The sequence below is a fragment of the Jaculus jaculus genome, chromosome 1, assembly GCF_020740685.1.
Source record: "Jaculus jaculus isolate mJacJac1 chromosome 1, mJacJac1.mat.Y.cur, whole genome shotgun sequence".
NCBI classification, from domain to species: domain Eukaryota; kingdom Metazoa; phylum Chordata; class Mammalia; order Rodentia; family Dipodidae; genus Jaculus; species Jaculus jaculus.
The window spans coordinates 122917459-122943175 of NC_059102.1; the positions used below are offsets into that span (position 1 = coordinate 122917459).

The 25717-nt window shown below is 37.0% G+C and overlaps 1 protein-coding gene across 1 annotated transcript in view; it reads right to left on the reverse strand.

The window, feature by feature from the left end:
* The window catches only part of Shoc1 (shortage in chiasmata 1), a 104276-nt gene that overhangs the window by 37727 nt on the left and 40832 nt on the right, over window positions 1-25717 (reverse strand). Inside the window, exons 10-17 of the mRNA XM_004657009.2 lie at window positions 24862-24956; window positions 20555-20794; window positions 13140-13553; window positions 8282-8401; window positions 6865-7041; window positions 4274-4378; window positions 2677-2855; window positions 1076-1148 (exon numbers count right to left, since the gene is read on the reverse strand). Of these exons, the coding sequence (XP_004657066.2) occupies window positions 1076-1148; window positions 2677-2855; window positions 4274-4378; window positions 6865-7041; window positions 8282-8401; window positions 13140-13553; window positions 20555-20794; window positions 24862-24956 (1403 nt within the window). The remainder of the gene's footprint in view (window positions 1-1075; window positions 1149-2676; window positions 2856-4273; window positions 4379-6864; window positions 7042-8281; window positions 8402-13139; window positions 13554-20554; window positions 20795-24861; window positions 24957-25717) is intronic.

The window sequence follows — 25717 nt, forward strand, 5'->3', positions numbered from 1 at the left end:
CCTGAGCTAGAGTGTGACCCTACCTTGAAAAACAAAAGAACAAAACACAAAAAATTGTAAGCAGTCAATATTATTTATCAACTAGTAGGCAATCAATAAAAGGAATTTTTGTGGTACATGTTCATTTGATATTCATGTATGCGTGTATGTGTGTGGGCATGTGTGTTGGGAGCACATTTACATGTGGGAACAAGCATGTGGAAGCCAGAGAATAGTCTTGGATGCCATCTTTAAGTATTCTAGCTGCCTCTTTTATTTAGGCTTGGTCTCTCACTAGCCTGAACTGGCTGACTACATTGCTCCAGGGATCTACTGTCTCCCCAGCTCTGGGATTACAAGTACCACCATGCCTAGCATATATGTAGGTCTTGGGATTGAACTCAGGTATTCATGACTGAAGCAAGTTGTTTATTGACTAAGCTATCTTCCAGCACCAAAGTTGTTAAATGTTAATAAAAATACATATAAAAGCGTTGTGGCGCATGCCTTTAATCCCAGCTCTCGGGAGACAGAGATAGGAAGATCACCATGAGTTCGAGGCCACTCTGAGACTCCATAATGAATTCCAGATCAGCCTAGGCTAGCATGAGACCCTGCCTCGAAAAAAAGAAAAAAAAATACATATAAATCCATTATAATATATTTACATTACAAATTTATGTCAGTTAAATAGCTGATGAAAAGTTTGATAACCGGAGAACCAAACTACAGCAAACTTTATAATTTAAAAGCACCACTGAGTTCTTTACTTTTAAAAAATATTTTATTTATTTATTTGAGAGAGAGAGAGAGACAAAGACAGTGAGTATGGGCAGGCCAGGACCTCCTGCTACTGCAAACAAAATCCAGATGCATGTTCTACCTGGGTGTTGGAGAACTGAACCCAGGCCATCAGGCCTTGCAAGCAAGTACTTTAACCACTTAGCCAGCTCCTCAGCCCCAGTTATCTACTTTTAAATAGTGAATTTTATGGTATCTTAATTTAACACTTTAATTACAAAAGCTCGTTAGGTAGATATATTCTTTTGTGTTCAAACATTTGTAATCATATGAAGATTAATTTTAAAGTCCCTACCTTCTATTTTCTTAAGGATTTTAATGAGCAAATACTTTTCTTCATCAGAATCCATTCTTATAATTATCAGTACCTGGTCAAAAATAATAATTTCACATATCTCACTGAATGAATTTTTAAGTTTAAAATTTTAATTACATACTTAATTAGTTTGTTTATTTATTTATTGTAGTACTGGAGATTGAACCTGGGACCTCATATATGTTAGGTAAATTTACACAGCCAGATTATTCATAGTTTGCTATAATTACAAAGGTTATAGAATTTCCAGTGTGATAGACTATAATGCCAGCACTCAAGAGGCTGAAGTAGAAGAATGTGGGGCTGAGATCAGCCTGGCTACACAGACAACCCGTTTTAAAAAAATTTACAAAGTCACCAGGCATGGTGGTGCACACCTTTAATCCCAACATTTGGGAGACAGAGGTAGGAGGATTGCTGTGAATTTGAGGCCACCCTGAGATTAAATGAATTCCAGCCCTTAAAAAACCAAAACCAAAACCAAACAAAATATATATATAATATATATATTTTGTAATATATATATGCCTATATATATGCTTTGTAATATATATAGGCATATATATACTTTGTAATATATATGCATATATATAAACATATATATACATATACACACACACACACACACATATATATGGCAAATATTTCTGTCATAAAATACAACAGGACTGGAAAGATTGCTCAGCAGTTAAAGGTGTTTGCTTGCAAAACCTGATGGCCTGTGTTCAATTTCCCAGTACATGCATAAAGCAGTACATGCTTCTGGAGTTTGTTTACAGTGGTAGGAGGACCTAGTGTGTTCATCTTCTCTGCATCTTTCTGTCTCAGATAAATAAAAAAAAATATTTTTAAAAAAATCACAATGTTTGGGTTGGAGAGATGGCTTAGCGATTAAGCACTTGCCTGTGAAGCCTAAGGACCCTGGTTCAAGGCTCGATTCCCCAGGACCCAGGTTAGCCAGATGCACAAGGGGGCGCATGCGTCTGGAGTTCGTTTGCAGTGGCTGGAAGCCCTGGCGTGCCCATTCTCTCTCTCTCTATCTGCCTCTTTCTCTCTCTCTCTCTCTGTCACTCTCAAATAAATTAAAAAAAAATGAACAAAAAATTTTAAATAAGCTATGACTTATTATATTTAGTAAGATTGCAGAAGGATACTAAAGGATGATTTATATTTCAGAAAAAAAGTTCAGAATTACAAAGTAATAAAACACTAGATGTAGTTCTCTTGAGATAGGAAAAGACGATTTACAAAGAATGGAGGAAACATGAATCATGCTCATAATTCTTTGTTTTGCTTGCCTCCATCTTGAGAACCCCTGACTTAAAGCAAACTACACGAGTAAACAGAAAATTGTATGACCATTTCTATTCCATGAAAAGGATTAAATAACAAGAATATAAGCATGATTTTAGATGAAAACTGTTTACTTACTCCGAATTTAATGTTTCCTTGCTATACAATATGATCCAACAACAACTGTACTGGAAAGATAATGCTATCAATCTCATAATAATATTATTACATTACATCCAAGTCTAATTTTAACTAATTACTTTATCTGCTTTAATCCAATACTTAACCTTCATTTGCTGTTGATTTTTCATCCATCTTAGTATTTGATGTTGCAGTTCTTGTATCTTATGGTTGGTTTCAGGCTTTTTTTCCTTAATAAACTGTAAAATCTTCAGCTGTCTCCAAATATCTTCCAAACAGGAGCCTAGCATGCTTTCGTAGACATCTTTTGCATTTGACAAATATCCTGTTAAAAATTACGACAAAGTAATGGATGTCTTTTTAATTTTGAGAAACTTCATGGTAAAATTTCTTTTAAGAAATATATTTTTTAAAAAGCTGAAAGATTCAAATACAATGACTTAAAATTTCATCTATTTGTTGCAGTTTGAATGTAAATCCCCCCCCCCCCCCCCGCCGGGAGGTGGGGATAGGCTCACATATGTTTGAACTCTTGGTCCCCAGCTTTTGGAGCTGTTCGGGAAAGTTATGGAACCTTTAGGAGATGGAGCCTTGTTGGAGGAAGTGGGTCACTGGGGGCAGGCCTTGAGGTTTGATAGCCTATTCTCATTTCCTGTTTGCCTCTGCTTTCTAACTGGATGCAGTGTGACCAGATGGCCTCCTGCTCCTTTTACCATGCCTTCCACGCAATGATGAAAGCATCCCCTTGAAACTACAAATCAGAATAAACCCTTTCCTTCCCTTAAGTTTCTTCCTGTCAGGTGGTAATAGCAACAAGCAAAGTAATTAATATAGTGCTAATCTGATTTTGATCAAAGATATTGACTGATAACATTTTAAGTTAACATTTATGTTTTAAACTAATATATAAAAACTACATGCTTGCAGGGCGTGGTGGTGCACACCTTTAATCCCAATACTTGGGAAGCAGAGGTAGAAGGATTGCTGTGCATTCAAGGCCAGTTTGAGACTACATAGTCAATTCCAGGTCAGCCTGGGCTACAGCGAGATTCTACCTTCAAAAATACCAAAACAAAACAAAAAACTGTGCATGCTTATGTGATACCCTGTGACATTCTGATACATATACTCTGTAGTGTTTAAATCTGGTTAAAACTTTTATCCTCGAAGATATCATTTCTTTAAAATTGGGTGAAGCTAGAAAACAAACACCATATCTCTTAAGCTACACAACATACTAATATAACTTTAACACTTTTCATATTCACTGAATATACCCTATCCTTCCTTGTTTCCTGGCTTGAGCTCATTTCACCCTTCCTATAAATCTCAGCATTTACATAAGGGTTCTTTTGAGATGCTTCACTGGAATTTTTTTAGCATTTATTTATGCAACTTTACTTGATTTTTTTTGATAATTTATATATGTGACTTCACTAGCATATAAACTTTCAGAGTAGAATACATGGCATTTATACCTAATTTTTACAGCTGCTAAAACATTGATGCCTAAATCATACTCATAAGGACTTTTTGTGTGTGTGAAAACAAACAAAACACAGAAACAATATATATAATATATAGTATATATTATATTAATAATTATGTCAAATGTATATTGACTAGTATAATAGGAGAGAAAGCCAAATAATTTCTTAACAGCTATGTCTTTTTTAGAAAAATAAGCTATTTCAGATAAAATATTTTAACAGAAAGAAAACAGAGAATATTTTTTCTACCAACCCAATGCTGTATCCAAGCTGCATGTTAAAAGGACATCTCTAATTGTTACCAGAAGGTGTAACAGGGCAGCATACTTGAATGTCATTTCTCTTCCACAATTTTTACCTATATAATAAAAAATATATTTTAAAACATACTTTTAATTTTTAGAATTTTATCAGAATCTACTTAATAATGTCCAATATTATTGTGTGCTTACTATTGCCAGATTGTGTATAAGCTGGTCATTTCTTTTTTTTTTTTCTTTTGGTTTTCAAGGTAGGGTCTCACTTTAGCCCAGGCTGACCTGGAATTCACTATGTAGTATGAGGCTGGCCTTGAACTCACAGCGATCCTCCTACCTCAGTCTCCCTAGTGCTAGAATTAAAGGCGTGAGCCACCACATCCAGCTAAATGGGTTATTTCATGGAATCTTATCAGCAATTACATCAATAAGGTTTATCATGATCCTCATTTTATGGATTATCAAATAGGCTTTAGTGAGGATGAGTAAATGTTCAAGGTCAATCACAAATAAATGATGGCCCTTGTTGATAAAGAAGATTAAGTTTGGGTATGATGGCATATGCCTTTAGCCTTAATCCCAGCACTCAGGAAGCTAAGGTAAGATGATAGCCATGAGTTTGAGGCCAGCATGGATGACAGGGTAAGTTCTAGGCCAGCCTGGGCTTGAGCGAGTTCTTGCTTCAAAAACACAAACAAACAAAACAAAAGAATATTCATTTGCTTCTACTCTTATTGGAGGAAAAAAAAAATCATTGATTCCAAGTTCTAAGCAATAGTATTTAAAGCCTTTGGACACTCAATCCACATTTAACTAATCTAATTTAAAGCTTGAGAATTACAGGGCTCAAACTATTTCAGAAGTTTTTTGTTGTTTTGTTTTTTACATTTTGTGGAAATAAGTCAGGCATGGTAGTACACACTTGTAATCCAACACTGGAGGAGTGAAGTCAGGAGGATGGTGAGTTCAGGCTAGACTGTTTTTGGTAGATGTCTTGTTATTTTACATAAAGACTACTTTTTGGACAATTAATTACTGCATTCTTTTGTGTAGCATATTCACTATCATAATGCCACCTCTTTAAAGCGTGGACCTTGGCTCTTTAAATGTTTTCACTGCTGTGTTCTTCTGTTGCTTTGTATTTCAAGTTTAAAAACTTCCTGTCTTGTTCATGTTTTCAATCTCAGTAAGAATACTATGACCACAATGGCTGAATAATTAAAATACTGTTCTTCAAAGAACAGAAAGAGATAAGAGGGCACAACAGGGCCTCTAGCTGCTGCAAATGAACTCCAAATGCATGTACCACTTTGTACATCTGGCTTTACGTGGCTACTTGGGAATTGAACTTGGGTTCTTAGGCTTTGCAGGCAAGTGCCTCAAACACGAAGCAATCTCTCCAGCCTATCTCCAACCCCTTTAAAAACTGTTTATTTACTTATAAGCAGAGAAGAGAGGGGGTGGGGAGGGAAGAAAGAGAAAAAAAACTATTTTGTTTTTTTAAGCATTAACTATCTGATACTCAAAACTAAATGGTAGCAGATGGACTGGAGAAGGAGATCAGATTTCAAAATGTTACCAATAAACTGGTAAGCTTCTAGTTGTTTCCCTTATAATGTCCTGGCCTGGACTATAAGGCATCACAAAATCCTGGTGTTCATGCTATGGCAGGGTAGAAAGATCTCTAATCCCTCAACCCATAGTCAGAGCAGTGGGAAAGGGGACTCTCGCGGATGTAAGAGAGTAGGAGAAAGCCACTGTCTTGTTTTAACATGTTTTTTCTATTCTCTCCTGACCCAGACCTACAATGTTGACAGTAATTACTGGCTTCCTGGCAAATTTTTTGGATATACAAAAAATTACAGTAAATTTCAGTGTCTTTCTGTGTGATAATTCTAGTAACTTTGTCAAAGTTGGAATTTGTAGCCAGGCGTGGTGGCGCATGTCTTTAATCCCAGCACTTGGGAGGCACAGGTAGGAGGATTGCTGAGAGTTCAAGGCCACTCTGAGACTACATAGTGAATTCCAGGAATGCCCAGACAGCCTGGGATAGACTGAAACCCTATTTTGAAAAGCCAAAAAAAAAAAAAAAAACCCCCCAAAAAGTTGGAGTTTGTTTCAATAGATTATTCTGGATTGTATTTCCTGCCTCTTTGTATGCCTGGTGATGGACTGGAAATCAGATATTGTAAATTTACCTTGATGGTGCTGGATATTTTTGCATTTCCATAGATCTTTTTATGTTTTGGAAAACATAGCTAAGTTCACTGAAAATAGTTTGATCTTTTGGGTTTTATTTTTTGTGATTTTGTTTTTTTTAGGCAGGTGGGAATAGGGCTGAATGGTAGTTCAATTGCTAACAATAATGGAGTTAACTCAATTCCTGCACTGAGCAGCAGTGCCAGGTGGTAGCCTTGTCTCTTCTCCTTACTTGGCTCATCTTCCAGTCTTGGTTTGGCGGTGGGGATGATATGTTGCATTATAGTTAAGCATTCATCCAGGCCTAATAATCTAAACTTTTACTAACTTGACTTAATCATCTATAAATTTATACCTTTTGAATAATGTTAATTTAATTTATATTTACCTTGGTGAATAGTATCACTTATTATTTTTTCTTGTTCCTTTAAGAAAAACCTTGTTTGGTCAAAGATAACAGTGGCAAATTTCCAGTTAGCAGCAGGGAATGTGCAGAGACATACAAGTTTTTTTAAGATAGGAGTAGCTATTGCTTCTAGGAGACAGTACGCTTGGCACTGGATATCTGAAAAATAACAGCATTAAAATCAGTATATTTTTAAAAAATATTTATTTATTTTATTTATTTGCAAATAGAGAGAGAAAGAGAGGGAGAATAAGCACACCAGGGCCTCCAGCCACTGTACATGAACTCCAAATGCATGTGGCACTTTGTGTATCTGGCTTTACATAGATACTGGGGAATCGAACCCAGGCCAATAGGTTTTGTTGGCAAGCACCTTAACCACTGAGCCATCTCTCTAGCCCTTAAATAAGTATTTTTGAAAAGGACATGCTCTTTGACAAACCAAGTAAACATGTTACTTCATGGAAACTTGAACTTCTATACATATTATTTTGAGTTAAAATCCTAAAACGCACGTGTGCATGCATGCGTGTGTGTGTGTGTGTGTGTGTGTGTATGAGACTATATGGCTTTCTTACTATTAGAAAAGACTTATTAATAACTAATTTAACATGACAAGTATGAAGAACCTTATAAAGACAATTACATTATATTTTTTTTCTTTTCCCTCTATTGTTAGCTAGCAAACTGAAGCTAAAATTGTAACAATGACAACTGTTTCAAATTTTCACTGACTACCATAATGATCCAAAGACTACAGTTTTAAAATTAAGAATGATATACTTAAATATGTTGTGCTTTAGGAATCAAGAAACCTTTTTTACAATAGAACAAAGCATTTCAATCAGCATAGGTATTAGTAATAACTGACTTACACTGCGCTGACAGGGGTAAGAAAATGATGAAGCTATTATTATTCTCCAAACTAGGGAGAAAGAGTGAAGAGCCTCATGCATGTAGCAAGACAGAAGCACTTTTAATGAAGGAAGAAATAACAATCAATGGGCAAGAGCAAGGCAATGGGGAAGGACAGAGGCAGTATACATGGCATCCCAGGTCTGAAAATAATGAAAGCAGAAAGGGGACGAAGACACTTCTGAAACAACTGAAGTAAATTACAAAAAAAAAAGCCGGGCGTGGTGGCGCATGCCTTTAATCCCAGCACTTGGGAGGCAGAGATAGGAGGATCGCTGTGAGTTCGAGGCCGCCCTAAGACTACATAGTGAATTCCAGGTCAGCCTGGGCTAGAGTGAGACCCTACCTCAAAATAAAAAAAAATAAAAAAAAAACCAAAACAACAACAACAAAAAAAAAAAAAAAAGAAAGTATGTTCTAGCTATCCAGGAAAGGGCTTTCAAATTAAGTAACTTAGAATGCATTTTAAAAGCATGTTACATACCTGATGCTTGAATTTCAATCACATTATCTTCTCCCCTTTCTTGATCAATTTTCTCTGGAGTATTGTTACTATAAGCAATAGGACTTTCTTCTTGAAGAGTCAAAGAACATTTTTCTGTATCTTGAAATTCTAACAAAAATATTAACTTGCATCATTCAGGAGAAAATACTGCTTTATTTTAATGTTTTCTTCTAAAAACACAGTTGATCATTTTTTCACTGAAATACACCAGTACTAAATTAAACTTTCCAGATCAATGGACCTAACACTGTGTTGGATAGGATGATAAATGATAAAAATGAAAACAGTCTGGCTCAGTGTTTAAACCTCAGTTCTGACATTAGTCTTAATTTCAGTATGTAAAATATGGATTAATACACCTATTTTAAATATTGTAAAAATTAAACACAGTACAGGTTCTGATTTATACAAGATATATACCATTTTCTCTAACTTTCTACATAACCTTCTTTCTGCTCCCATTCCTCTCTTCTGTTACAAGCCTTCTCTGTCTCTATTCCTTTGTTATATAGACTAACATTTACTACTTTTCAACACAGGCATCTTTCACATATCTTATGTAATGGTCTATCTTTTATTAAAGATTTTATTTATTTACTTGAGAGAAGCAGATGTATATATGTATGTATATATATATATATGTAGAGAGAGAATGTGCACACCACATATATGTATATGTATATGTACACACACACACACACACACACACACACACACACACACACACACACATATATGGAGAGAGAGAGAGAATGTGCACACCATGGCCTCCAACCACTACAAATGAACTCCTGACACATATGCCATCATGTTCATCTGGCTTATGTGGGTTCTGGGGAATCAAACCTGGGTCCTTTGGCTTTGCTAGCAAGTGCCTTAACCACTAAGTCAGCTCTTGATGCCTGTAAGTATCTTTTTTTTTTTTTTTAAAGAAAACCTATTTTATTTTATTTGCATGTAGAGAGAGACATACAGAGAGAGACAGAGCATGTGTGCATTAGGGCCTCTAGCTACTGCAAACAAATTCCAGATGCGTGCTCCATTTTGTCTGTCTAGCTTTACATAGTTACTGGGGAATAGAAACCAGGTCATTAGGCTTTTCAGGCAAGCACCATAACCATTCAGCCATCTATCTAGCCCCTAACTGTCTATCTTATTTCCAGGCCAACAACATGCCCCTCCCTTAAAATGCAATCATAGTACCTGGTATAGTATCCAATAATATTAGTTTTCTTTCTTTTCTAGATATTATAGAGGATTCATATATTTATGTATACAGTTACTTTAGCCAGATACTAATTTTCATATATCAATATTATTATAAGATAATTTTAGAACCATATTACCATCTTGAGACATTTGTTTTTAAATTATTTATTTATTTATTTACAAGGAGAGACAGAGAGAAAAATGAATGAGAATGGGCAAACCAGAGCCTAATGTTACTGCAAAAGAACTACAGATAAATGTACTGCCTTACGTGGGTACTGGGGAATCAAACCCACACCATCAGGATTTATATTTTATTTATTTATTTACTTACTTACTTATTTATTAGAGACAGAGAGAGGGAGGAAGAAAGGGGGGGAAGGAAAGAGAGAGAAAGAATGAGTGCGCTAGGGCCTCTAGCCACTGCAAACAAACTCCAGACTCATATGCCACCATGTGCTTCTGGCTTATGTGGGACCTGGAGAATCGAACCAGAGCCCTAAGGCTTTGCAGGCATGCACTACTTATCCACTAAGCCATCTCTCCAGCCCACCATCAGACTTTATAAGCAAGTGCCTTTAAACACTGAGACATCTCCCCAGTTCATCTTGAGGCATTTATATATACTAAATTTTAACACATGGTTAAGAAGTATAATAATAGAATATGGCATGTTGGCATATACCTATCTGTAATCCCAATATTGGGGAGGTTGAGGTAGGAAGATCATAAGTCTGAAGCCAGTCTGGGCTATGTACCCAAACCTTTCCTTTAAAAAAAGGAAGAAAGAACAAAGAGCCCAAAGTATAATAATGGAGTGCATACAATCCAGAGTAATTATATCTTCAAGTATTATTTCCAGCTAGTCACAATAATTTGAATAGAAGTAGTCAAATCATATTTGTTCTTGGATTATTTTTTGTTGTTGTTGTTCATTTTTTATTTATTTATTTGGGAGTGACAGAGAGAAAGAGGCAGATAGAGAGAGAGAGAGAGAGAGAGAGAGAGAGAGAGAGAGAGAGAGAGAGAAAATATGGGCGCGCCAGGGCTTCCAGCCACTGCAAACGAACTCCAGACACGAGCGCCTCCTGGTGCATCTGGCTAACGTGGGTCCTGGAGAATCGAGCCTCGAACTGGGGTCCTTAGGCTTCACAGGCAAGCGCTTAACCGCTAAGCCATCTCTCCAGCCCTGTTCTTGGATGTTTTAAATATCAGGGAAGAGGAGGGAAGGAGGAAAGAGAGAGAGAGATATAGAACACATGTAAGAGCCTGTTGCCACTGCAAATATTCTCTAGACACATGTGCCACTTTGTGAATCTGACTTTACATGGGTACTGGAGAATTGAACCCAGGCCATCAAGTTTTCAAGTAAGTGCCTTTAACCACTGAACTGTCTCTCCAGACCTAGATTCTTGGGAGTTTTTAAGGGGCCTAAAAGTTATAAAATTTCTTGCGCCTGAGTCAACTGTTAAAAGCTAAGAAGTAAAACATTACCCTTATCACTAAGAAAAACTAAGTTGGAGAACAGAGCTCGAGAGTCAAAAGATCTGCTAACTAAACACAAGAATGAGGCAGAGTTTCCAATCTAGTCCTCAAGTATGCTGGTCTTGGAGAGGATTCCCTTTCAGGAAAGAGTATCATGACATACATATGAAAATAACTCATCTTTCTATGAGGTTTATTCCTACAAGCTTATGCCTATATTTTTCACATTTACTATTCAGGTAATTATTTCATCTCACTCTGGGTAAAATGTATGCAGGAGTTTAGAGACCAAAAACATCACACTGAGAAAATATCAGGAATTCAGAAGAATTCCCACTTAACATTAACACTTTACTTGTGTAAGCTGTTTAGTAAGCTTATAGCTATAATTTCTTTCAAGATTTCAAGATTATTATTTATTTATTTATTTATTTATTTATGAGAAAGAGAGAGAGAAAGAGGGAGAACAGAATGGGCATGCCATTTCTCCAGCCCAATAGTTATTTATTTTTTTATCTTTATATTTTAGAGAGAGAGGCAGAGGGAGAGAGAGTATTGACACAGTAGGGCCTCAGCCACTGCAATCAAATTCTAGACACTTGCGCCTCCTAGTAGGCATGTACAACCTTGTGCTTGCCTTATCTTTGTGCATCTGGCTTATGTGGTATCTGGAGAGTCAAACACGGTTCTTAGGCTTTGCAGGCAAGCACCTTAACCACTAAGCCATTTCTCTAGCGCACAATAACTGTATCTTTAACAAGAAAATATTGTTATCTTTTGCTCCTTTCTTGCTGTGACTCCTCATTTTATGTTGCTAATATATCCACTGCAAGTTATTATCACAAGTATGACAACCAGAGATATCAGTGTTAATTTGGGAGTGGATTCCTTTTTAGCCCAATTGTCAGTTGAATATGCAAAAATTAACAAACCTGAAAGTAGAAAACCATTTATAATTTCTATTTTGGGGCTGGAAAGATGGCTCGGCAGTTAAGGTGCTTGCCTATAAAGCCTAAGGACCCATGTTCAATGCCCCAGATGCCATGTAAGTCAGTTGCACAAGGAGGTGCAAGCATGCAAGGTCACACATGTGCACAAAGTGACACATGCATCGGTAGTTCAATTAAGTGGCTGGAGACCGTGGTATGCCAATTTTTTTTCTCTCTCTCATAAAATTATAAAATTTCTATTTTAATTATATCTTAAATTCTTTATGTTTTTCCATATGTTTGTATAGACGTTATGCTGAAATTCTGGGCAAATGTTGGTTAGCATGATCTTGGTAACATACAGAATTATCAGCAAGCAAGCTAAGTTAAATATGTCTGTACTATTATATAAAAAGAAACTTTTAAAGTAAAAATATATAAATATAAAGGATCAAGAATTCTGAAGTCTTTAAATACTACTCTATGTTTTCATCACATTTTCACTGTGAAAAATGTACTGACACAACAGGCCATTGTACCTTTAAGAAAAATATATACAACCACCATGGCATTAAGAACTGAGTATTTTTTGTTCACAAATAGTATATGGGATACTGGAGTGATGGCTCAGTGGTTAAAGGCACTTTCTTGCAAAACCTGATGGCCTGGGTCCAATTCCCCAGCACATATAAAAAGCCAGATGCACAAAGTGGCATATGTATCTGGAGTTTGTTTGCAGTGATAGGAGGCTCTGGCATGTCCATCCATCCCATCCTTTCTCACTCTTTTTTTTTCTCTGTTTCTCACAAGTAAACAAATTTCAAAAATATATAAAAAGAGGAAATGGCTTAGTGGTTAAGGCATTTGCCTGCAAAGCTGAAGGACCTCAGTTCGATTGCCCAGGACCCATGTAAGCCAGATGCACTAGGGGGTGCATGCATCTGGAGTTCGTTTGCAATGGCTAGAGGCTCTGGTGTGCCCACTCTCTCTCTCTCTGAAATTATATATATATAATATCAGACATTAAGATCTCACTTTGCTCTTCACAAGGGTAATGTCTGTCACAATTATTCTAGAATGTCTTCTACCAAAAGTAAAATGATACAACACATTTTATTATCTAAAACAGCATTTATCTTTGCCTTCTATAATAAATTAGGCACTTAATTCTAGAACCTATCTTATGTATGGTAAAATATTACCAAATTACATACCATCTTTTTCATCATGGTCTGTAACTTCAGTCTTTGAAGTACAAGTCTTATATTTATTTCTCAGCATAATAAACTCACTCAAAAGGTCCAAGTCATTCTCCATTTTTCTACTGTGTTCCAAAGACACTGTTTTAATTCTTGAAGAGGCAGATGATTCAATAAATGGTGTTGTGATTTCAACTTCAAAGTGATCTCCAGCTGTCTTTTGAATTATTCTGTCAACTACTTCTTGATCATTCTTTGGTTTTTCTTCTTTTTTCGGTTTTTTAACTGGAATACATTCATCAGACAAACACAGATCTGGTACTTCTTTTGCTGGAGATCGTCTCTTTCGTGGAAGTAATATAGGATCACTGGTAGCTCTCTTATTAATAGGCACAATAGGTAAGGAACAACTTTTATGTTCTAGCCATGCTGACAACAAAATGAAAAAATGAGTTATATACCTGAAAAGATAACATATATTTGTAGTTTCCTATTAATATTGTTTGATTCTTAGGTGGAGTTCGCTTGCTGTTTTGAAAATAAATTTTGGTCTAAACAAAGTAAATATTTTAAAAATATATTTAAACATTACTCTAACTACTAGCCTGACAACCAGCTTCAGGGTGATGGTGGCAGACATAGTGATCAATCAAAACCTATCAAAGCAGAAATGCAGAGGCTACAAAGAACTTAACACTAAATCAGACTGCCAACAGGCCTTCCATGGCTTAGGGACCATTGTGGAAAAGGGTAAAGAAAGATTTTAAGAGATACAGAGTGGTGGGAATGCCCTAAGGCATTGTCCCCCCACTATCCCACAGGGACTGATTGAGTCCTTCATGACCTCACACTAACCCCACAGAGGAGGGCCCCAGGGAAATGGGAGCAGGGGATTAGGAATAAAATAAAAATAGAATAAAAAATCCATTTAAAAAGTCAATCAATCAATAAAAGTATGGCAAGTTAAAAAATATTTTTTAGGGCTGGAGGGATGGCTTAGCAATTAAGGTGTTTGCCTACAAAGCCAAAGGACCCAAGTTCAATTCCCCAGGACCCACGTTAGCCAGATGCACAAAGGGGTACAAGCATCTGGAGTTTGTGTGCAGTGGCTGGAGGCCCTGGCACACCCATTCTCTCTCTCTTCCCCTCTTTCTCTGTTAAATAAATAAATAAAAATATTTTTAAAAAATATTTTTAAATACTTTCATATTTACAAGGAGAGAGAGAAAGAGAAGGAGAGAGAATAGACACAATAGGGTTTCCAAGTGCTGCAAACAAACTCCAGATGCATGAGCTACTTTGTACATTTGGCTTTACGTGGGTACTGAGGAATCAAAATCAGGTCATTAGGCTTTGCATGCAAGCACCTTAACTGCTGAGCCATCTCTCCAGCCCCATTTTTTCTCTTTAAAAATTTTTTTTGTTTTATTTTTATTTATTTATTTGAGAGCAACAGACAGACAGAAAGAGGCAGTTAGAGAGAGAGAGAGATAAAGAATGGGTGCACCAGGGCTTCCAGCCACTGCAAACAAACTCCAGATGCGTGTGCCCCCTTGTGCATCTGGCTAACGTGGGTCCTGGAGAATCGAGCCTCGAACCCAGGTCCTTAGGCTTCACAGGCAAGCGCTTAACCGCTAAGCCATCTCTCCAACCCTTGTTTTGTTTTTTGAGGTAGGGTTTCACTATAGTCTCAGGGTGGACTCAAACTCACAGCGATCCTCCTACCTCAGCCTCCCAAGTGCTAGAATTAAAGGTGTGCACTACCATGCCCGGCTTCCAGCCTAAATTTTTTTTAAAAAGATAAAAAATTACCATCTCTTGTTCTTACTATAAGGAATTCATTTACAAGGCAAAGAAAGAATCAGAGAAGCTCTCTTGCACACCTTGGAGCTAACAGTTATAGGATGGAGAGACAGCTCAGTGGTTAAGAACGCTTCCTGCATAATCATTATGACCTGAAGGCTGCCTAAGTTTGATTTCCCAGTATCCATGTAAGTAGCTGAGTATGGCTATACATTGTCTATAACTCAAGTCCTGTGGGGAGCAGACTGGAAGAATCACTGGAGCTTATAAAAACAATAAGCTCCAGAATCAGTGAGGTTCCTTCTCAAGGTAACATGCAGATGAGCAAAGGAGGGAGACACCTGATGCTATCCCCTGGCCTCTATGCACACAGAGGGTGCCACATTTGCACATACATGTGCACACACTGTACATACCACACAGACATACCATGCCATAGACCCTCCCCCACCAAAAAAATCTTAGGTACCAGTCAAGCTACAGACTAGAAGAAAATACTTGGCAATATCTATGATTGACATAGAAATATATCCAAAACATGTTTTTTATTTATTTATTGGGAGAGAGAGAGAGAGAGAAATAGGCAGATAGATAGTGACAGAGAGGGAGAGAAAGAGAATGAGAAAGAGAGAGAGAATGGGCCAGTGCCTCTAGCGAATGAACTCCAGACACTCCAGATGCACCACCTTGTGCATTTGGCTTATGTGGGTACTGAGTAATCTGGGACCTTAAGCTTCAAAAGCATGTACTTTAACTGCTAAGCCATTTCTCCACATCCAAGATGTTTTAAAAGCTCTCATAACTGAATATTGAAAGAGCAGCCCAATTAAAAAGTTAGCAAAAGATTTGAGTAATATAAATCCTACAACATGAAAATATGTTAAATGAAGGAAGCTAGTCACAGTACGCCATATATTTTATGGTTTCCATTTACAATGAATGTTGAGAAGAGGCAGCTCCATAGAAATAAGAATAGCTGGGCATGACCACATATGACTGTAACTCAAGTCCTGTGGGGAGCAGAGACTAGAGAATCACTGGATCTCATGAAACCAACAAGCTCCATTATGATTCCACAACTGGGAAAAATAGGCAGTGATTTCTAATGAATGTGAGACTTCTTTTAAGGGTGAGAAGTGGTTTTAAATAGTTTGTGATGATGACTGTATCATTCTGATTATATTAAAAACAACTTCAGAGCAGGGCATGGTGGTGCATGCCTTTAATCCCAGCACTTGGGAGGCAAAGGTAAGAGGATCTTCATGAGTTTGAGACCACCCTGAGACAACATAGTGAATTCTAGGTCAGCTTGGGCTAGAATGAAACTCTACTTCAAAACCCTCCCCCCGCCCAAAAAACACAAAAAGAAACAACAATTGTGGCCAGAGAAATGGCTCAGTGGTTAAAGGTACTTGTTTGCAAAGCCAGATGGCCTGAGTTCAATTCTCCAGTACCCTACATAAGCCAAATGCACAATCTGGCACACACACATCTAGAGTTCACTTGCAGAGGCAAGAGGCCCTGGCACAACCATGCACCTGCTCTCTCTCTCTCTCTTCCTTCTCTTTCCCCCTCTCTACTTGCAAATAAATAAATTAAAATATTTTAAATAGAATTGAATTCTATCCTTTAAATTACATTTTAAGTTCTATGACAATAAAGTCGCTAGTTGTTTTTTTTTAAAAAAAAGATATACAAAAGGCCAAAGAGAATGTAAATAAAGATCATCTCCATCAGTCATTAAAGAAATGCAAAATAAAACCCTAGAGTATTACACATGCCCATTAAAATGCCTGCTATCAAGTGTTAACAAGGATACAGGGAATCTGGACCTCTCACACATCAGTGATGGTAATGTAAAATGGTGGAATAACTCTGGAGAACTTAATATTTCTTGTAACAGTAAATATACACCTACCATAAGACTCACTAATTCTACTACTATTCATTCCAAAAAAATGATAACAGACTCCTAAATAAGACGTTTTAGGGCTGGAGAGATGGCTTAGTGGTTGAGGCACTTGCCTGCAAAGCCTAAGGACCCAGGTTCAATTCTCCAGAACCTATGAAAAGCCAGATGCACATGGTGGCACATGAGTCTGGAGTTCATGTGCAATAGCTAGAGGCTCTGGCATGCCTATCCTCTCTCTCAAATAAATAAATATAAAAAAGTTGTGTTTTTTTTTTTCAAGATGGGGGTCTCACTCTCGCTGATCTGGAATTAACTCTGTATTTTCAGGGTGACCTCAAACTCATGGCAATCCTCCTACCTCTGCCTCCTGGGTGCTGGGATTAAAGGCATGCACCACCATGCCCAGCTTTATAAAAGAAGTTTTATTCACAATAATAAAAGAACTGGGAAACAAATCCTAGGGAGGTGATATACAAATTCTTGTATAGCCTTACAATAAAAAGTTGCATATCAATAAAAGACATGAACTAGTGATACATACAGCATGGATGAGTCTCAAAAATGTTATGCTGAGTTGAGAAGCCCAGACACAAAATAGTCCATCATACATTCATGATTCTATGAAGTTCTAGAACAGGGAAAACCAATTTCCAGTGATAAAAGTAGAGCTAGAGTTGCTAAAAGCAAGGGTGAATGCTGGTGAAGACGAATGATACAGAGAAAAATGATTAAAAGGGCACAAGAAAACTTTCTGTGATTAAAACATTGTTATCTTTAGCTGTGGTGGTAATATGGGTGTATGTACTTGTCATAATGCATTAAACTACAAAATGGCCTGGATATCCATGGCCTCACAGTACCTGACACTACCTACACAAGACCATCATAATAGGAGGGAAAGATCATGACATCAAAATAAAAAGAGAGACTGATTGAGAGAGGGAGGGGATATAATGGAGAATGGAGTTTCAAAGGGGGAAGTGGGGGGAGGGAGAGTATTACCATGAGATATTTTTTATAATCATGGAAGTTGTTAATAAAAAATGTGTCAAACTGTATCAATAGATGGGTAAAGTTTATCATATAGATGATTTGAAAAAAATGTGTCTATAGGACTAATGTCAATGAGTAAAGTGTATGGCTAGTGCTTTAATCATATTTTAAAAGGTAAAGTTTGGATTATGTTCACAAAATGTGGTCTATTAGGTTTTTGCTTTTGCTATTATTACAGATATTGATATAAGAACATTTTACTTTCCATTTAGCCACACTAAATATCAACAGAAAAGTGCAAGAGTAAGTGACAACTACACATGGCCTCGATTTGTGAGTGTGGAAAACTACAGTGCACAGTCTGTTTAAAGTGGAGAGCTACTAAGGGTGTTAGTTAATTGTTACCCTATGTGAAACTGAGTTTAGTTCTTAGATTTTAAATATAAACAACACAGAGATCAATATGTGAAATCTCTCAAAAGTTAAGTGTTATTAAGTAATTAAAGCACTTCAGGAATCAAGAATGCCTAGACTTTAAGACAGTCTCAATGATACCTATTTGCAACCCTTGAGTTTTTTCTAAAGATAATTTGGTTAGCAGGTTAATAGAATTGTTAATTATTTCATATTTCTGATCATTTTAATCTACAATTATCTTTTTAATATCCTTACTTTGAAAACTTGGCTATGCAATCTAGACAGTTACTGTTTTTTTTTTTTAATTTTATTTATTTATTTATTTGAGAGCAACAGACACAGACAGAAAGACAGATAGAGGGAGAGAGAGAATGGGCATGCCAGGGCTTCCAGCCTCTGCAAACGAACTCCAGACGCGTGCGCCCCCTTGTGCATCTGGCTAACGTGGGACCTGGGGAACTGAGCCTCGAACCGGGATCCTTAGGCTTCATAGGCAAGCGCTTAACCGCTAAGCCATCTCTCCAGCCCAACTGTTTTTTTTTTTGTTTGTTTGTTTGTTTGTTTGAAATTGACAATCATATTATAGGGGCTGGAGAGATGGCTTAGCAGTGAAAGCACTTGCCTACAAAGCCTAAGGACCCAGGTTCAATTCCCCAGTACCAACATAAGCCAGCTGTGCAAAGTGGTACATGCATCTGGAGTTCATTTGCAGTGACTGAAGGCCCTGGCATGCCATTCTCTCTTTCTGTATCCCCACCTCAAATAAATAAAAATATCTTTGAAAAGAATCATACTATAATAATTCTAATGGGGAGGTAATATGATGGAGAATGGAATTTCAAAGGAGAAAGTGGGGGGGGGAATTGACATGGGATATTTTTTATAATCATGGAAAATGCTAATAAAAATTAAAAAAAGAGAACTGAACAGAAAAAAAAATTCTACTGGATGTCAAAGTGAGTATGTTCTACTATAACCTCAGATTTGTTACATCTAACACTTTACATATTTTTATAGATCGATACTACATATATAGATATTTAAAGAGTCTACAGAAGTCTTTTTTCTTTTTTTCCCTAAGACAGTTTCTTTTTAGCAACCTGTTCTAATCTTTTAAAATTTTTATCGCAAGCTGGGCATGGTGGTGCACACCTTTAATCCCAGCACTAGGGAGGCAGAGGTAGGAGGATCACCGTGAGTTTGAGGCCACCCTGAGACTACATAGTGAATTCCAGGAGAGCCTGAGCTAGAGTGAAACCCTACCTCGAAAAACCAAAAAGAAAAATTTTTTATCCCACTATGAATAACCTTGTATGTAGGGCTAGGATGGACTGGAAATATTTGCTTTGTATCATCTGCTTATCTATTCTCATTTCTACCACCAAGCACTCTATCTTCTGTCTTTAAAACACATTCTGCTGATAATAATTCGTATTCTAATTCCTTGTCTTTTTATACCAAATATCCCAAGATAGTAATTTCTAAAATTCAGCTTTAAATATATTTATTACACTATAATGAACTACAAGTTTCCCCAAATCCTCTTAGATTGAAATTTACTACTTATTGCAGAAACTTATTTTTAAAAGAATATGCACATATGTCAAAAAGGTATAACTCAGGGCAAATATGCTTTGTAACAACCAAACCTGTGCACTGAATTTGCATAAAAATGACAAATTAGTAAACATTTTAGTAAAAAAAAAAGTAAGAATTTTTACTGAAGCAGATAGGTAAAGTGTTATTGAATATCCGCCAAAGTGTAGCTGTCAGCTTAAAAATTAAACTATTGAAAATGCTGATTTGTGCCTAGGCTGATATGGACAGAAACTGTTCCTGCATGTGAAAATTAATACAAGGAAACAAAGTCACTTTAATGGAAAATGGCTCAAGATTTTTTTAGAATTTTAGGTCAGAATAATCCTAAAATCATAATCAAATGTCTTCATTTTTTTCCCAGGACGAAAATTGGGCACAGGCCAGCTATGGTGGCACATGCTTTTAAACCCAGCACTCGGGCAGAGGTATGAGGATTGCCTTGAGTTCGAGCCCACCCTGAGATTATGTAGTGAATTCCAGGTTAGCCTGGACTAGAGTGAAACCCTACCTCAAAAAACCAAACAAAAAGAAAAAAAAAAAAATGGGGCACAGAAAAGCCAAAAGTCATAAATTTTGGCAGAACTACAGTGAATATTGGATACTAGACTTTAGTTAATAATTTCCTTATCATAGAAAAGAAACCAATGCTGAATGTTTCTTCATTATGAAATGTTCACACCAGTTGTGTTTACTATTTTGTACTTACAGTCTAACTGAAGCACTTTTGAAGGCAAAAATACCTCCAGCTTAGTCTTAGAAGATAGGTGATGATGACTCAAGTATGCCTTCAGATGCTCCAGAGTCTCTGTTATTACTGGACATAGTCTTGCTTGTTTCCACCACTTTGCTTTCACAGGATTAATCACAAGGCTGTCTTCTTTGATAGAAAAGATATTTCTTATATCTGTAAGTGAATATTGATCACTGGGTTCTTGAATTCTTGGCACTTCAAATCAAACAAACAAAAACACCAGGACAAAACAAATGAAAAACACAATTAACAAAATCACACTGGATTTTTGTTGTTGTTTTTTGTTTTTTGAGGTAGTGCCTTACTGTAGCCCAGGCTGACGTGGAATTCACTAAGTAGTCTCAGGTGGCCTTGAACTCATGTGATCCTCCTATCTCTGCCTCTCGAGTGGTAGGATTAAAAATGTGCACCACCACACCTGGCTTGAATTTTCTCATTGAAATATATTTGCACATATTAGAAGAAAGTGAAAGGCTAGGACGATAGCTCAGTGGATAAAATGCTTGCTGCATAAATGGAAGGACTGGAGTTTGGATCCCCAGCAAACATGTAAACATTAGTAGTTAAAACCCACCTGTAATCCCAGCACTTAGAAGGCAGAGACAGTGTATCCCCTGGGCAAGCTGGCTAGCTAGACTAGCTGAACTGGTACACTCTGGGTTCAAGTGAGAGGCCTTGCCTCAGTAAATAAAAGGGAGAGCAATAAAGGAGATACTCTGTCAAACTCTGACTACACACACACACACACACACACACACACACACACACACACACACGTATACCCCTATACACATGCAAATACGCATACACACAAAAAATAAAAAAGTGAAACTTGAAATTTTATCTAATATTTTGTTTTCAAAATGCTAATATTTGTAAAACTCCATGTTACTATAATAGAAATTATATAAGCAGTTTATTTTGGAGCTATCAAGAAGTTGAAATTATGCTATACTTAGTAGGAGAACAGACCATATTTTGACATTTTTAAATTACTAAGTGTAAAAGCTACCTTCTCGTTGCTAGGACAAAACACCCAAACAGCTTATGGGAGGAAATGGCTTATTTCAGGCTTACAGTCTTATGGGGAGTTTTCATCACAGTAGGCAAAATATAGCACAGCAGAGGCTGGGGATCACATCTTGTCACATCAGCTGGGAGGTATTAGCAAGAGTGAGTGAGCTAGTGTACACTCAGTAGGGCTAATAAGCTCATGGTCCATTCCCAATAATACACCTCCTCTAGCATGGCTCCACTTCCCAAAGGCTCTACCAGCTGGGGATTGAGTATAAGGCTTAATCACAAACACTAGGCTTTGTGGGGCATTTTACATTCAAACACATTAAATATACTTGATAATATTTTGAAGACTATAAAATTTATTATATTATAAATTCTAACTCATAATAAGCCTAAATAAGATATATTTGCTCACAGTATATGGTAAATATCATCTTAGATGTTATAGTACAGAGCTTACTATGTTCTTAGTCTAAAAGGAGAAATTACAGCATATAGAGAAAATGAAGCAGCATGCTACTTATTATTATTTGCTTTGTAATAATTCACCCAAAATTAAAATTATAAAGTTTGAAATACTAATTTTGGCATGGTGCTGTCCATAAACAACAACAGTATTAATAGTAAAAATTAAACAGACATGTAATAGTACTAATAGCAGTAATTGTTACTAAAAAATCTGACATTGTGCTAAGTATTTTATATGCATGATTCTTAAGTAATCCCTAAAAAAATCCACTTACATATTATTTCACTAGCTTTATTCAGGTATGAGAGATGTGCAACAAAGTGAATATATTTAGAGGAAATAACTTAATCACTGCTTTATGCATATAATCATGAATTCATTACCACAATCACATCTATAATCCTTCCAGCATTTCATGCTTGTTTATAATTCTACTTTCTAACCCTCCCCAGTTCCCATCCCACTGTTCTGTTTCCTGCTGTTGTAGATTAAACTGCATGTTATTATTTTTTTTGCAGAAGTTTAAGAAAGTGAAATGATACTGTATGGATTCTGCTTTTGGTCAATTTTTTTTCATTCAGCATAATTATTTTGAGAATCATCCATATTGCTGTGTGAAAATTTTAGATGGAAATAACTACAGATTCATATATAATTTTAAAAAACAATACAAATATCTCTTACATACTTCGTCTGGCTTTCTCTGATGGGAACATTTTGGAAAATTACACTGTAATAGCGTCTCTAAGACATGACACTGTAACAATCCACCAATTTAGCTCAAATTATCTAAGTTTTGCCTATTCACATGTGGGTATATTTGACAAGTTCTTTGCAGTTTTATCACATATATGTATTTGAGCATTCTCTCATCGCCCTCAGTATACTGATCAGTGATAAGCCAACGGCACAGGATCCTTGTAGGTGCCTTCGTACTTACCTTCTTAGCACTAGTCCCTGGCACTCAATAAACAGTTTTCCAATTCTAAGATTTTGTTATTTAAGAAATGTGTAAGAGGGATAGTTCACTTCTTTTCCTTAGTGAGAACTGCTCAATTTATACATTCACTTGTTCATGGACATGTGAGTTGCTTCTAGTGTGGGGATTTTACAAATAAAGAAAGCTGCCATGAACATCTGCATGTGTTTTGTATAGACATACATTCAGAAAACAAGCCTCAGAGGGATTTATTCAACTCAAGATTATTATTTTTGTTTTGTTTTAAGAGGTAGGGTCTCACTCTAGCCCAGACTAACCTCGAATTCACTATGTAGTTTCAAGGTGGCCTCAAACTCAGGCAATCCTCCTACCTCTGCCTCACGAGTGCTGGAATTAAAGCATGCGTCACGACGCCTGGCAAAATTATTTTATTAAAGTATAAGTGAATTTTTAAAAAATGCTCTAGCCGGGCGTGGTGGCGCACGCCTTTAATCCCAGTACTCGGGAGGCAGAGGTAGGAGGATTGCCACGAGTTCAAGGCCACCCTGAGGCTACATAGTGAATTCCAGGTCAGCCTGAGCCAGAGTGAGACCCTACCTCGAAAAACCAAAAAAAAAAAAAAAAAAAAAAAAAAAAATGCTCTAAACTGGACATGGTGGTGCATACCTTTAAACCCAGCACTTGGGAGGCCAAGGTAGGAGGATTGCTGTTTGAGGCCACACTGAGACTACATAGTGAATTCTAAGTCAGCCTGGACTACAGTGAGACCCTACCTTGAAAAGAACAAAAAATGTTTTAAACTACTCTTAGATAGTTTGAAAAACTAAAAACTTTAAAATTGTGCTTTATATTAGCTATGTGGAATTTTTACAATAAATTCACAGACTAAGAAATACCAATTATATTTGTAGGAGTCTTTTAAGCACCACCTTGTGGTGGTTTGATTCAGGTGTCCCTCATAAACTTATATGTTCTGAATGCTAAGTCCCCAGCTGGTGGCAGTTTGGGGTTTCTTGTTATTGGGGGTGGGCATATGGGTGTTATAGCTAGCTTCCCCCTGCCAGAGTTTGGCACACCCTCCTGCTGCTGTTGTCCACCTGATGTTGGCCAACAGGGGATGTCCACCCTTTGCTTGTGTCTTTGGTTTCTTCTGCAGTCTTGGAGCTTCCCCTCAACTCCACAAGCGAAAATAAACCCTTTTCTCCCAGAAGCTGCTCTTGGTCAGGTGTTTTCTCTCAGCAACATAAAGCTGACTGCAACCTGCCTGTATCTTTTTGTTTCTTTTCTTCTCAAATAGGAATTACCAGAAAACCAGCAAGACCAAGATCTTGTCAGATACTCTTGAATTTATATAAGGAATCTCTAAAAGATAATATTTGTATTATAAAGTGGCCAAAGAAGGACTGAGGAAATGACTCAGTGGGTAAAATGCTTGCCGCCACATAAGCATAAGGATCTGAGTGCAGATCCCTAGTTCTAACATAAAATGTCAGGCAAAGTGTTATGAAACTGCACTCCCATTACTGGGAAGGCAGATACAGGGAATCCCTGGGGCTTACTGGTCTAACTGAACTGGCTCTAGATTCAGGAAGACACCCTCTCTCAAAGAATAAGGTGGAGAGAAATTAAGGATAACCCCTAATGCCAACCTTTTACCTCCATATGCACATACACACATACATCCACATACATACAAACATGTATATACACATGCACAGCACCACACATATCCATACACAAAAAAAGAAATGTCAGAAGAAAAATATCCCACATTTGCACCTATTGTATGTTTTCACCTCTACATTCTATTTGCCATTCAGAATAACTCTTTACCTGTAAGCAAAAATGAAACCCAAGAGTTTCTGCAGCTTCCCAGTTGCCATAACATACAATATTTATTAGCCAATTCTCCAGCAGCAAGCAAACTACTGAAAAAGAGTTAAAGTTTAATTCATTAATAATACTGAATGTTTTTCTTAACAATTTTTTAAAAAATACACTTTATTTATTTATTTGAGACAGAAGGGATGGAGTGAGAGAGAGAGAGAGAGAGAGAGAGAGAATGGGCATGCCAGGGCCTCCAGCCACTGCAAATGAACTCCAGATACACATGCCCCTGAACTCACGGTGATCTTCCTACTTCTGTCTCCTGAGTGCTGGGATTAAAGGTGTGCGCCACCATGCCCAGCTTTGGTTAATCTTTTTTAAAAATATATTTTATTTATTTATTTGATAAAAAGAGGCAGAGAGAGGGAGAGTATGGGTGTGCCAGGACCTCCAGCCACTGCAAACAAACTCCATATGCATGCACCCCCTTGTGCATCTGGCTTATGTGGGTCCTGGAGAATAAGGCCAGGATCCTTGGCTTTGCAGGCAGACACCTTAACCACTAAGCCATCTCTCAAGCCCCAGTGTGGTGAATCATAATTGATGAGATTTAGGACAACCTAGCTTGGTGAGGCACACTCAGGTATGTGTGTAAATTTTCATTAATTGAGTAAGAGTTGTAGGTGCCACCATCCTATAATCTAGGTCCCCCTAAAAGAATATAAAGAAACAAGAATGCCAGTGAGAACTGATATTTCCATTATCTGCTCATTGGTCAACTATGAAGCAAAGAGGTCTCCTCAGCTATATACCCCTGCTTCTGTTACATATTTTCTCCAAACATGTGTGGCTCCAGGACCCA